Source organism: Anabrus simplex, chromosome 8 (genome assembly GCF_040414725.1).
Source record: "Anabrus simplex isolate iqAnaSimp1 chromosome 8, ASM4041472v1, whole genome shotgun sequence".
NCBI lineage: Eukaryota > Metazoa > Arthropoda > Insecta > Orthoptera > Tettigoniidae > Anabrus > Anabrus simplex.
Genome location: NC_090272.1, coordinates 28,087,392 through 28,101,110, shown reverse-complemented (window position 1 = coordinate 28,101,110; position 13,719 = coordinate 28,087,392). Strand labels below are relative to the sequence as shown.

Below are 13,719 nucleotides of genomic sequence, written 5' to 3'. Positions count from 1 at the left end.
GTACAAAATTGTGAGACTTCATTACAATACTTTTTAAATGTAAGAGAGTTCAATATCCTGCATACACGAAGCATGCTTTTTAAGTACGTAGCATTTTTAAATATGGCTGCTGCAGCGCTTTGGTCGTTGTTCAGAGTATGTGCGCTCCATGTGTGCATCTGTAGGCAAGCCAAAAAATGTAATTACGGAAGCATTCGCCCGTATTTACGTTTATTTGTGCATATTGAAAATACATCTGAAAATTAACGGTCCCGCCGAGTGTGAAGTAATGTAAAACAAAAGCCAAAGGTTTCCACCTATTCAATACTATTTATTGTAACCTTATTGCTCTTCAGTATGGAATAATATGAAATTTATTACCTATGAGTATGAAGTACGCGCTGTGATTTGTTTTCTAAATGCAAAAGACGTGAAAGCTGTCGGCAGATTAGTGAAGTGTAAGGAGAACACACTATGAACTAAGGAATAGTAAGATAATGGATAAGCAAGAAGTGTAGTGGGCAACCGTCTGTCATTATTGAACACTTGGTGCAAAAAGTTGATGCAAAGGTTCGAGAAAAACAGATTCTTTAGGATTTCATCATTTCCTCATTAAGTTACGAGTTGCCTGAAATTTCAAGGTGTGTTGTTTATGAAATTGTGTCAGGCTGCTTAGATTATCGGAAGTTGTGCTCACACTGGGTACCGAGGATGCTGACAAAGGTGCATAAAATCAAACGCATAGGCAGTGCTTGACTTCCCTTGAGCGGTACAGTAATAAAGGTGATGCGTTCCTAAGCTGAATTGTTATCGGCGATGCAACACTGATGTCTTATCCATGGAATGGAGACACTCAACATCACCCAAGAAAATGCAAGCAAATAATTTCAGCTTGAAAACTCATGTGCACTGTGTTTTGGGATAGGCAGGGAGTATTGCTTGTGGATTTTTTCCACCAGGTTGACACAATAAATGCTGAGGCTTATTTCGAGATCTTACATAAACTACATAGTGAAATCCAAAACAAACGGTGTGGCATGCTCACAAGGGGGATTCTTTCGCTTCACGACCACTGCAACCTCATGCGGCTAATCGAACCAGAGACCCAATCGCTTCATTTGGCTGGAAACAATTTGATCATCTTCTGTATAGTCTGGACCAAGCACCCAGTGACTACCACTTGTTCCTGCACTCGAAAAGCACTTACAAGGTCAGTGCCATGACGATGAGCTAAAAACGACCGTGCTGCAGTGGCTGGCACGTAGGCGGCAGATTTCTATGATGGAGTTCAGAAGCTGGGTTCACAAAATGACAAGTGCCTTAATATGCTTCGAATTCATGTTGAGATGTAGTTTAAGGTACACGCTTACATGTAAACAAACAATTATTTAAAAAACTGCATTACTTTTTTCTATATCAAAACAAGTCCTTAAAAAATGTGCCTCATACCTAGCACCCCGATTTTTGTCTCGAGTCTTTTTGGGGAAAAGTGTGAAATGCACGTGAGGAAATAAGGTACATCAAAGATGGGAAGAAAGAAGTGTAAGAGTTCATTTGCCTTCAAAAGCTAGCAAGCTAAATGACTATTGACGTTGTGATCATACCCACAGGACCTCTGGTTGTAAATGTATTCTGAACCAAAGAGACTAGACCTCTTAAGCTCTCATCATATGACCGTTTGGAACTCTATAGCTAATAAACATTTCTGCTGAGTGCTCATGCCTTTACAAAGGCATTGTCTAGATAGAAGCAGGTCTTTTGACTTTGTTATCCCTCCTATTTGTTCCCCACCTACGAATAAAATGATATCACTTTTTGCCCTTGAAAAAATTACTATAAAAACACATGCAAACTTGTACACTTAACCAATTATGCCGAATACCCCAGTTAGCAGTTACAGTAGTACAAGTGTCAAAGTAATATATTCAGATAAGCACAAAGTTTCCTTTCTACAGTATATGAAAATATAGGTAATATTAGTTCTCGTTATAGAATTTTTCTTATAATTAAATATGCCATGTGTCTGATTAAACATATACTGAAGCAGCCGTTTTAATCTTTGTCATAAAGAAAAAGAAAGTTTCATCAAAAGGAATCTTCCTGAAAGGAGACTATATTTTTACAGTAAAAATTCTTATGAAGTAATTGATTGCCATTTTATGATTCAGGAAGGTCAACTGTTATCACAATCCAGAGCAATGTAACATTTTTACTCTTTTTCATGAAGATAATTTTGAAGTTGACTGACTTGGTTATCAAGTCTTCATCGTATTTTTAGTACCCCAACGTACGTATGTTGTAAATAAAATTGTTTATAAGTTTTTCCCCATTTAATTCTTTTGAATATTGTATTCTAGAAACTGGTAGTGTAAATTTTATTGAAAAAGTTACCTTTTTTATCTAGAAATAAAACTTATTGTTAGGGTAATTGATTTTTTTCTTCTCTATGGAAAGAGTTTCATACTTGTTTTTCTTGGTAAACTAGCACTAAATTCAGAAACCTCATCACTCTCTGAATCACTAGTGATACATACATTTCCTGACTCATTAACACTATTTACACTCAACAATTCCCCACACAAATTATCATCATCTAATTTCTGTAGGTCTTCACTTAAACGACCGTTGGAATGACTATCTAAAATACTGTTAATTAACTTCACTAATTCTTCATGTTCAGAAATGCGCGCGCTGCTAGTTGCCATATTGACTAGTGGCTTGAAAGGTATTTGAAATACTTCCGAGTCACCCAATTCACGTGGTGTGAAGGTCAAACCAGGGGAAACTTCGACATACTCTCGCGTCAACCTTCTAGTATAGGAAAATCTTAACGCAAGACCATCTGTTACAAACTGAGTGGACTATAGAAATATATCTGAGCATTGGCAATGCGTGGGCCCAACTCGTCATCCGAGTTGTAGGCCATGTGCGCGCAAGCGGGCGGCTCATCATCCGAGTTCATTGGGCCGCTTCCTTCCCACTCCTAAGCATTTCCTATCCCATTGTCGCCATAAGACTTATCTGTGTTGGTGTGACGTTAAGCAACTTGTAAAAAAAAGTGTTATATTTTCACAATTTCTGTACAATTCTTATGATTGTGCATTTAAACATGCTTCTGTTCTTTTTAATGGCTATTCAAATATTTTATAGTGCTGCAGCAGGATTTAAAATTTAACAGATATATATATTCAGAACAACACGAGCACACGTACTCAGTGTGACCACAAGAACGCTGGATTTCACAAAAAGCACTAGTAGACATAATGTTACCACTTGGAAAAAAAAAAAAAAACTATTCGTATGCACAAATAAAAAGCTGCTTGGACACATATTTTATGGAATGCTAGAGAAAAACTTGGTCGTCTGTTCTAGAAGTTGTAGTGTTCAAGTAGCATAGGAATAGAGAGAAAATGAAACTAGATTGCTAGTTGTAGTTTTCTTAGTTGTAAACGTTAAGAAAATTAGTTTGTTCTCAGTGATTTGAATTTTAGAGTAAGGTGAGAGGCTGCATGGTGGTGGTGGTGGTGATTATTGTTTTAAGAGGAAGTACAACTGGGCAATCATCCTCTAAATAACACTAATCAGAGAGAAAAAATGAAAGGGATCCGACACTTCAAAAAAATGAAGACATCAGCCAAAGAAAGACAAGGGCCACGAAGGGCGTGAAAATGAAAGACTCCCTACGCCTCGAGTACTCTAAAACCGTCGGAGTTGGAAAAGAACAAGAGTTGACCAAGGGAGTTCAGATAGGATAGATGAAAGTGAGAAGCCTGGCATAAGTGGAGGCAATGCCAGGACTCAGCTGAGAGCCCCGTGGTCGCCACTCCACGCTCCAAAGTTCAGAGCCCCTTGGGCCCCTTTTAGTCGCTTCTTATGACAGACAGGAGATACCGTGGGTGTTATTCTACTGACCCCCCCACACACACACAAGGGATTGAGAGGCTGCAGTCTTCAGTGGAAACTTGTGCACATTGACACCCTGACCTGCAAAAATATTTGTTGATTCAGCACCTCTTATGAGCTTCCAAGACTGACTTTCAGTCGGCAGGAGTAAACTTAAGTGACTTGTAGTGGTCTCGGAAGTGGCTTTATAGGAAGTTGTTATCTAGAACAACAGAATGAACTCCGTCGGTGAGGTGATCCTATGATGGGCAAGAGCTGAATTACTGAAATACATTGTGACTGTTATGTCTTCTCAATTATACCTGAAATCTGATCAAATGATTGAATTTTAGAAATTACGTTGATCACGAAAAAATGCATCAGTTATTCAAGCAGAATCAGATAACTCACACTTGTGAAGAAAGAGGCATTCATAATCAAGTGCCGAGGATATTTGTGTTTTCTGCTGTGGTATTTCATCTTGTATGAGTTCCTTGGTAATGTGCCATTTGGGTCTTGTGTTGCTTTCTGGTTGTACATCAGTTTAAGATTTTATTTTTGCACATGCCAAAAACCAGCTCTGCCTATGCAGAAATGTAGTTTTTCTCTGGCCTATGCAGAAATGTAGTTTTTCTCTGTACAATTCATTTGCTTTCTATGCTCTTAAAGGGTTTGTCTAGAAGCAACATATTTTAGAACTGTTGTTCGCATATTTTTTTTCTTCTATCAGGACATAGAATTTTCTTGAATGCTTAATGTTAAAATCTTTCTTTGAGTGAAGTGTTGCTTAAAATGGGGAATTAAATTATAACAACTGGGAGGTTTACTGTTTGTTCTAATACTTAACTGTTTCAGTTGATTATTTCAAAACTGTTCAGAGTCTCGTGGTTATGATAGAGGTGGCCTCGTATAAATAGCCCTCCCTTTTGGGCTGTCTTTTACTGTTGCATGGAATATCAAGTTCGTGATTGTCTCACTAGAACTGGAATAGGTACAACTGTTGCAAACAGGCGAGTCTCGAGCTACATATCATTGATACTCATGAGGACAAGAGCGCAAAGGATTATGTTGCATGGTCAGACTATAGGAGGGCAGATAGCTGAGGGGCATTAAGTTGAATTAAGTTCCGGTATAATGGCAGACTGTTCAACCAATCCAGGCTCCGTTCTCAGAGATTGACTTATAATACTCGAATAGTGGAGCTTCGACATCCTGATGACCATGCCACACCTACCCATACACCTCAGGAGCTTCAAACATCCATCAACTGTTTTAAGGAAACTTATGAACAATCAACACCCATAAGATTAAATTACATGTCATCATAGTGGGAACGCTTCTTGAACAAGTAGATCAATTCACCTACTTTGGTAGTATTCTAACTACACACTGAAACTCAGAAAAGGATGTGGAAAGTAGAATACGCTCTCCTCATGCAGCTTGTAGCCACCTCTCCCACAGAGTTTTCTTGAATAAAGCTCTCAAAATATATACCAAACTAATGGTGTACCAAGCTGTAGTCTGTTACGAGCTCAACTTCGCTTACCTTATGCATACTTCTCCGCTCCGATTTAGTGCACACTATATTGCGCTGTTTCACGAACCTTCAGCTTACAAGTCTGTCTCACCACTGCTTTGACTGTTGCCCCTCCACGCGCAATCACCGTGACGTCACCTGGTTCCAGTGTTTTCTCGAGCTCGCTTCGCTTCCGTATATATACTCGCCGCTTTCTCTTGTCCGGCGATCAGGTGTGATTGCTATGTTGTAATCGGCAGTGAGAGCTTGAGCAGTGCACGCGGCTGGACCGTGTGCATTTCAATTTTACTTCATTCTTCATTACGTACTGGGTGAGCAGACTTTTATTATTATTATTATTATTATTATTGTCATCCATTCAATTTTGCCCTCTCACCATATGGGCTTGGCTAATGCTGGGATTTCGAACTCTAGTCCCTTCAGGACTCTACGAAATTTCGCTGTGCCAAACTATTGGCTTTAGACTTGTGGTGGAAATGTGAAGGAAGAAGTGTGCTGGACTAGCGATACTATGGTGACCAACTTTTAAAGTGTTGTACAGGAACTTTGTTTTTCCTCGTTTGAAGTGGGACTTGATAGCCTGATCATTTCCCTTTCCCTGCTTGGTTTTCTTTTCCCGTTTCTCTTTCCATTCTCCTTTTCGTTTGCCATTCGTATTTTCTCATAATATGCTAATAAAAATTTGGTAACTTTGTGCTCTGCCAAATACGCACTGCGTCTGTTGTTTACATTTCGAATGTTCTAGTATCTTCCTGTCTTAAACAAGTGTGTGTTAGATTTTAGGGGGATATGGTGTCGTTTTATTACGTATCATTTGGGGTACTGGAAAGTTCCCTTTAACTTGTATTATTTTTACTTGTTCCTTTTCATAATTTCTTGCTGCTTTTTGCGCGGCATTCATGTGAACATTTGTCATATTGGAACTTGAATATAATGAGAACATTAATTTATTCCTATAGCCCTTATCTCGTACTTGGGCACACCAAAGGTTTATAGTGGTTTGTGTGGTTACTCCTTTTAGTGCCTGTATGAACCAAAATAAGACCTGTCAATAACTTGTACGATTCCCTTTTTCTATGGTGTATCAAATGGTCTAATTTTACTCTCTGTTGTGAAAACATTTGTTATCTCTTTGAAGTTGTTACAATATATATGTTCATCTTTTCTAAACCTGTGCTTGTGGGAGTTTTCATTTTTGTGTTCTCTTTTGTTTTGCTTAATATATACCTACCGCGGAAATTCCCCTTGGGAAAAGGCCCATAATTGTAATCGGCACATGACTTGGGATGTGATCTGCACTGTTTGTGGTTATTCGAAAGCATGACATTTGAATAGTGCCATTACCCCATTCTACACGTTTCCCTGCGCTCTGCTTTGCTAAGTTCTCTGTGCGGCATACCAGCACATATTACTCGGAGTCTTTCGCTTCCTTCATATAGAACTTTCGTTGGTTTTTGCCTAGCGATTGCTGCAAGTACTTGGAAATACATACTCATGTTTAATTGTGTCAATGTATCGCAACAAGTCATAACATTACTATATGGATGTGAAACTCGGACACTTTATCGTGACATAAAGAAACTGGAACGCTTCCATCAGAAACTTATATCCATCGTGAAATCAAATGGGATGACTACATTGTGGTAGTTCTTGACATGGTGCACATGAACAGCACAGAAGCTTTAAACATCACTCATTGGCTTAGGTGGGTTGGTCACATCCAGCGAATGAAAGGTAGCAGACTGCATAAACAACTTCTCTACGGTGAGATGGTCATGGCAAAAGGCCTCAAGGTGCTCCATTGAAACGTTATAAAGACCAGCTTAAGAAGACTATGAATAGCGCCAGCATAAATGCAAACACCTGGGCAACGACGGCACAAAACCGTGTTCTTTGGCGCAAAGCTACTGCAAAAGGTGTCTCACTGTTTGAGGAGGCACATCACAGACAAGGAATCGAAACCCATGAAAAGCGGAAACTACGTCAAATCCAACCGCATCCTCCACCCACCTCTACATGTGGCCTGTGTGGCCGCATGTTTCATGCAAAGATTGGCTAGATCAATCATCAGCGACATCTCCACAGAGCCAACAGACTTGAGGAAGAATTGCAGCAAATACTACAATTGTCACGGGCTTCTTACCAAGGCAGAACCTATGGTCGGACGAGTCTTTGCATTTCGAGTGTTCGGTTGCACCGCAATTGGAACTTTTATTTTCTTCAAGTGCCATGTTAGGACTTGTGTTTCAGTGACTAACTGAAGGAACTTAGAATTTCTCTCGTGAGTGTCGTAACTTTTCCAAGTGCTACATTTGAACCTGTATTTTGAACTTCTATTTCTTAAACAGGCTTTGGGAACATAGAAATTTTCTGAGTGTCTCATTTGAACTTATATTTTGCGACAAGCTGTGGAAACATAAAAATTTTTCTTGTGAATTTTTCAATTTTTCAATTTTCAATTTTTCAAGTACCACATTGAACTTGTGTTTTGTGACGAACTGTGGAAACTTAAGAGTATTTCAGAGTATTACGTTCAAACTTATGTTTCATAACAAATTGCGGGAACATGGAATAATTTTCGAGTGCCGCATCTGGACTTGTGTTTAAACTTGTGTCATCATAACAGACTGTGGAAACAGAGTACCCATGCCATATCTGAGTCTGTGTTTTCCTCTCGTGAAGTTTCAAGGGAACATAGAACTTTTCAGTGTCATAATTGAACTTATAATTTATACTTCGTAATCATTTTTCATGGACAGTGTTAGACTCTTTCCAAGTGCAGTTTAACTTTAATGACATTGCTTAACAGTCTTCAGGTAGACGTAATTTTGTTTATCGACGGAATAAGACATTTCCAAGCATCATTTAATTTGCTTAATTTATTACAAACGTGCCAATGTGTCCTGAACTTGCATGAACTGTGCATTTTGTGCTTAATATTGTGTTCTAATCATAAACTGATGAGATCAGTGAGTTAGGAACAAGGATGACAATGATTAGTGACCCAATAGAACATTCCAGTCTGCCATGCCAATGTTAGGAAACTCATGTCATGAACTTGACATTATAAATTGTTTATTATTTTCCCAAGAAATAATTCGACTGACATCTAACACGAGGTCAGATATTCAGTTCAATCATCTTATTTTCAAGTGATAATTTATGAACATTTGTGATTCAGCAAGGTGCTTGAATCAAGATTCTAGTGTCAATTTCATTAACATTTGACATACTCCATTTGCAATGAGTGAACGCAATATTTAAAGGTCAATTTATTTAACAGTACTACAAGTAAGTTGAATGCCATACGGGGGACTTGTGTGTGAATCACGCCTCACCTTTCATCAACACTGTCATGTGAGATCAAACCCCGCAATGTGTGCACCTAGATTTGAGAAATTCCAGAACGTCGAGAACTTCACATCCAGGACGGGCGTGGTTCCTGCCCAGGCTGTGCCCAGCAACCATCCCGGAGTCTGCTACAACGCTTCAACTCAACTTGTATGAAAGGTGATATGAATTTGTTTTCAATGAACAATAAAAATAGATTCTCAAAAAAATCTAAGTTCAACGAACTAATACCCCTCTCTGTACCAACTCCAATGTTTTCATGCCACACCCTTAGAAATATTCCACGCTCTTCAAGCTAGTATCAGCGGCCCCAAAGACAGACATTTTTTCCCCGGTAAAATATGGTTCCAAGATTCATAATGAAATTGTACTTTCTCATAAAAGAAGTATCCTGACCTTTCCCCTCACTTGCATTTTAGTATTAACAGCTCAGTAACACTAGTGGTAAGAGATATTTGCATTTTTGAAGAAATAACTTAGGGATATAGAAGGGTTTGGAGATTCACAACTCTTATATTTGTTCTCTACATACTAAGTGCAGGCATTTCACATGCTATTTACAGTTTTATGATTATATTAGGCATCAACAATAACAGAAAAATGTACACACTGTGAAGTAAATTCAACATGTTATTTCTTGATGGGAACTTAGGTTCAAGCTTCGGAAATCAAACAAGGGCAACTGTTGTACTTTTGTCTATAAAGTCAATAACTATATGTAAGAATCAGATGGTCTACATTAATTGCACACTATGGTAAATGCGTGCGAGTACAATCAACATACACCTGATTCACTTCTCAAATTTGCAACTAAAGACACATCCTTACGCTGGATTATATTCTGGTCGAAAATCCTGTAATTTGTCTCTAGCTGTCCATAGGCAATACATGGCTGCAAGACTAAATCCTATTCCACCGCCGATGGCACATTTCCTCAGGCCAGCTGTAATTAAAAATAAATACTGTATTACAAATATTTGCAAAGGTTTTATAAGCATAACATTTCAAGTGCTCTACCTTCCGAGTACTAATCAACATAATTGTGGAAATATCACAGCACAGAATGAAGAGGAAAGGTCTTGTAGAAAAGCACCTGTGTTTCCCATTATCATATTAAAAGTATACAATATCAGACATTTGGGTACAGACAATCATGCAGAAAAGAAGGAAAACATACTTTTTTACATTTCAATGCTGTCATTAGGCCCATCCGTAAGTTTCATAATATATTATAATAATATAATATTTCTTTGCTAATGCCAGGAGTGCTGTAAAAAATAACCCCAGCATCTTTTCCTACAAATAAGGTTTTCACATTTTCAAACTTCAATATATTTACTGACTAGAACTGTTATCAGGACAATACTGTATTTCCTCGCATATTAGACCTATATTCATTAACTTTTATAGCCACAAATAGTAAGGCAGGAGGGGTGTCCAGTATGCGACAGCCTCCCATTTCGTGCAATAAACAAGACTTCTGGCTGTAGAGAACTATAAATTGTACATGTGTATATTCTACACTCTTCCCTAACAAATTTATGATTGTTTTCTGAATCTTAATGGCTACCTTCATAGGAAGGCAGTATATATAAATGTATTAAAATCTGGAAAACAATAAATGGTGAACACATGATTTTTAGGCCTACATATACTGCAACTATAATCAGTCAATGTTATATCTTATATCACATCATTAATTTAACCTCCGAGGAGGTTGATACCAGGAAGGGCATCCGGTATTAAAAACTTGCTACGAAGATTCATCTCGCTTCATATCAGACCCCATAGAGAAATGGGACAGGGTTTGGACATACAGTTTTATTTATTGTATTATGCAACATTAATTCAAAAGAACAAAAAACAACTTAATGGCCAGTCATTTGTCTCTGCCAGTTGAGCAGTAGGCCTATTACACCGCAAACCTAATCACTGCTTTCATCTGAATTATCGGCTGGGTCGCAAACTTCACTGCTACTGCAGCTGCCGCCATTCCAAATGACGTCGCCTTGGCTACCATCGAGATTCTGCTCTTTTTGAAAGTTTTTACAATGTGTTCGTTCCCAATTAGAGTCCAAATAGTGGGAATCTATTCACAGATGATTTCTAGAGGTGATTTTTGTACTCTCCCAATGGGGGGGTGTGTGTTTGGCAGAAGCCACCCCTTCGGAATAAAACCATGCTTAGAGAGCGTGCCAACCCACCAGCTGATTGCCTGGGATGGTTTGAGCAAATGTTAAGAGTTGTACTTCTGAATGCAATACAGTATATGGTGAATGGAAGGATTCCTTGGATGACTGCAGCTGTTGAAAGCCAGACATTTATTTTTAAAATATATTTCATGCTAGTACTCTCCATTTATCACATCAGGATTTATCTAAACAGCTGTTATTGACAACACTGTATAAGTTATGTATGCTATCTCAAAGTGCCTGGATAATGCCAGAAGTTCCTCAAAGGAAAAAATAAACACCATATTTTCTCGTGTAATTAACGCACTTTTCTGACGAAAAATACAGGCGAAAACTTTGGAAGCGTAAATTATTCGAGGAATTCAGATATTTAAAAAATTATTTACAATTAATTTACATTTTAAAGATACATCAAATATAATATACACGCAATTGGTTCAACTCATTTGTAGTTAATCGTTGTTTGGCGTAAAATTCTGGCGTGAGATAAAAAAAAAATCAAATAGGGTACATCAGGTAAGTTGGACATGTGGGTTTGAAGTACCGGCTCTGGAAATTATTCTTCCCATTACGAGCTGACAATATGACCTGAAGTGAAATAAACATGTGCTAATAAAAGTACAATTCATGTAAGTACATAATAATGACATACAGGCTAAAAAGGAAAACTGTCCAACACGAGAAGGGCCGGGCATCGAAGGAAGGACCCCTGCCATATTTCCCCAAACCGTTCGTATCCAATCTTGTACGAGTGACGTGTCCATCCACCCTGTACCTTGGATACGAATATGCCAAATGAGACAAAGATCGTTTGAATCTAACACCCCCCTCCACCTAGCCCAGCAGGTTAAAACACGCTGCGGTGTACAGTTGTGTCAGAAAAAAATTGGTTGCATTACTTATGGAACGCACATTGTAGGCCATCAGCCTAAAGCAAAATTAAAACATAAATACTGAAGAAATCAAACAATGTAAGGACACATAAGGTCTCGTAAATATACATATAATGTGAAATGTTGAGAAAAGAATTATAGAGACATGCAGCACTATGTTAAAAAATAACTCCATGACAGATTCATAAAAAGTCCAGTGAGCATTAAAAAGATGTTAAAGATAGGAATCCTTGAGTTGCTGGATAAGGAGATTAGTATATGCCTGTTCCTTTAAGATGCTGTTAACCAATTGAAGAACAACTGAGCCGAAGTCACGTCGTTATTTACGATTAAAGTCCAGTGCGCCGTGCAGCATTAAAAAGTTGTTAGGGATGGAGATCTTTCAAGGAATTCAATATATGCTTGCTCCTTAAATGTGCTGTTGTACATTCGAAGAACAACTGGGACGAAGTTACGTCGTTTTTCAAGATATTCATAGATGTAAAAAGTCCAGTGCGCATTAAAAAAATGTTAAAGATAGGAATCCTTGAGTTGCTTATGAGATTTTGGATGGTGTGAATAATTTTTTATTATTACTGGGGCATATGACGGTTTTCTGTATATATGAATATCAAATTTGTTACCTGTGTGTTACACTGACATCAAGAAAATTTATTGAGTTATTTTCATCCTGTTTTGTAAATTTTATATTACGGCCATGGTTGTTTCCAGAATTTTCTCACTATTGTTGTGTTGATTGTCTATTAAAACGAACGTGTCGTCGACATACCTAAACCAAAGGCAGAGCCCTTTTATATGTCTTTATTTTGTTATGTTCCAAATTTTCCATATAAATATCAGCTAATATACCTGAAATGGGGTCGCCCATTGCTAAACCCACCTGATGATAAATTTTATTGTTAAAAGTGAAAAAATCGTTGTTTAAAACAAATCTTAATAAGTTAATGAATTTTTCTATTTCAAATTTACATAAGTTACAATATCTGGAAAGATTAAGTATAATGATATTGACGGTTTCATTAACCGGGACGTTTGGACACATCTTATGGTGAGGTTGCAAATTGTAACTGATCACCATGAGTTTATATGATGCAGTATTACTCGAATACTTGCTCACTGTGGACTGAAAAACAATTTTGAGATCAAAGAAAATGCACGTCCCGTATCCGAAACACTCACAAAATACGTTTGTACCAAACTGGAATAGAGTGTCACTAGTCACTTCTGCGCTGATTCTCTCACTAAACTAGTGCAGTGGTATTTTCTACTGGCTGATAACAGCACGTTGCCCGGTATTTGGAATACCCGGTTTCACAATAGGAAAGCGGCTACCTGAGTGGTTGACATCTTTATTTCGAAATGCATCCATAGCTGTGTGATGGATGTTCAAATACGTGAACATTTCTTCTTCTCCACTATGGACCCAAAAATATTGGGATGCGTAAATTACGCAACGGCATTAATAATGCGAGAAAATATGGTAAATGGAAAGCTTGTCATATTTGTGGATATCTAAAGGTGGGGAGTAATGTGCATTACTATTATAATGTTTAATTTTGCACATTCATTGTCCCACGTGTAGTATGATTTTATCACATTTTAAACCTATGCCTCGACGAATTACCTATATTGGCCGGACTATGAGATATTAAACGACAGCAGTGTTAATGATCTCGCCTGTTTTATTAATAGCAATATCCTTGAATATTTCTTAACTAAAGTAAACTCGTGTCCTCATCCCGAGGTGGTGCAGTTCTTTTCAGGCATGCCCCCAATGGAGGTGAGCTGCATGTATCATATTACTGTGTACCAACCTCCCTGCCATTCTTCAATCTCTGGCAGTATGGCGAATAGAACTCTGGCCCTGAGAACGACAGCTAAATGT

The 13,719-nt window shown here is 38.0% G+C and overlaps 1 protein-coding gene across 4 annotated transcripts in view; it reads right to left on the bottom strand.

Annotated features, from left to right (window-relative positions):
* LOC136879250 (mitochondrial import inner membrane translocase subunit Tim23) overlaps window positions 1-13,719 on the bottom strand; it is an 83,206-nt gene that overhangs the window by 29,709 nt on the left and 39,778 nt on the right. For all 4 annotated transcript variants that reach the window (XM_067153061.2, XM_067153060.2, XM_067153062.2 and 1 more), the window contains exon 4: window positions 9,578-9,692. In XM_067153061.2, the coding sequence (XP_067009162.1) occupies window positions 9,578-9,692 (115 nt within the window). The remainder of the gene's footprint in view (window positions 1-9,577; window positions 9,693-13,719) is intronic.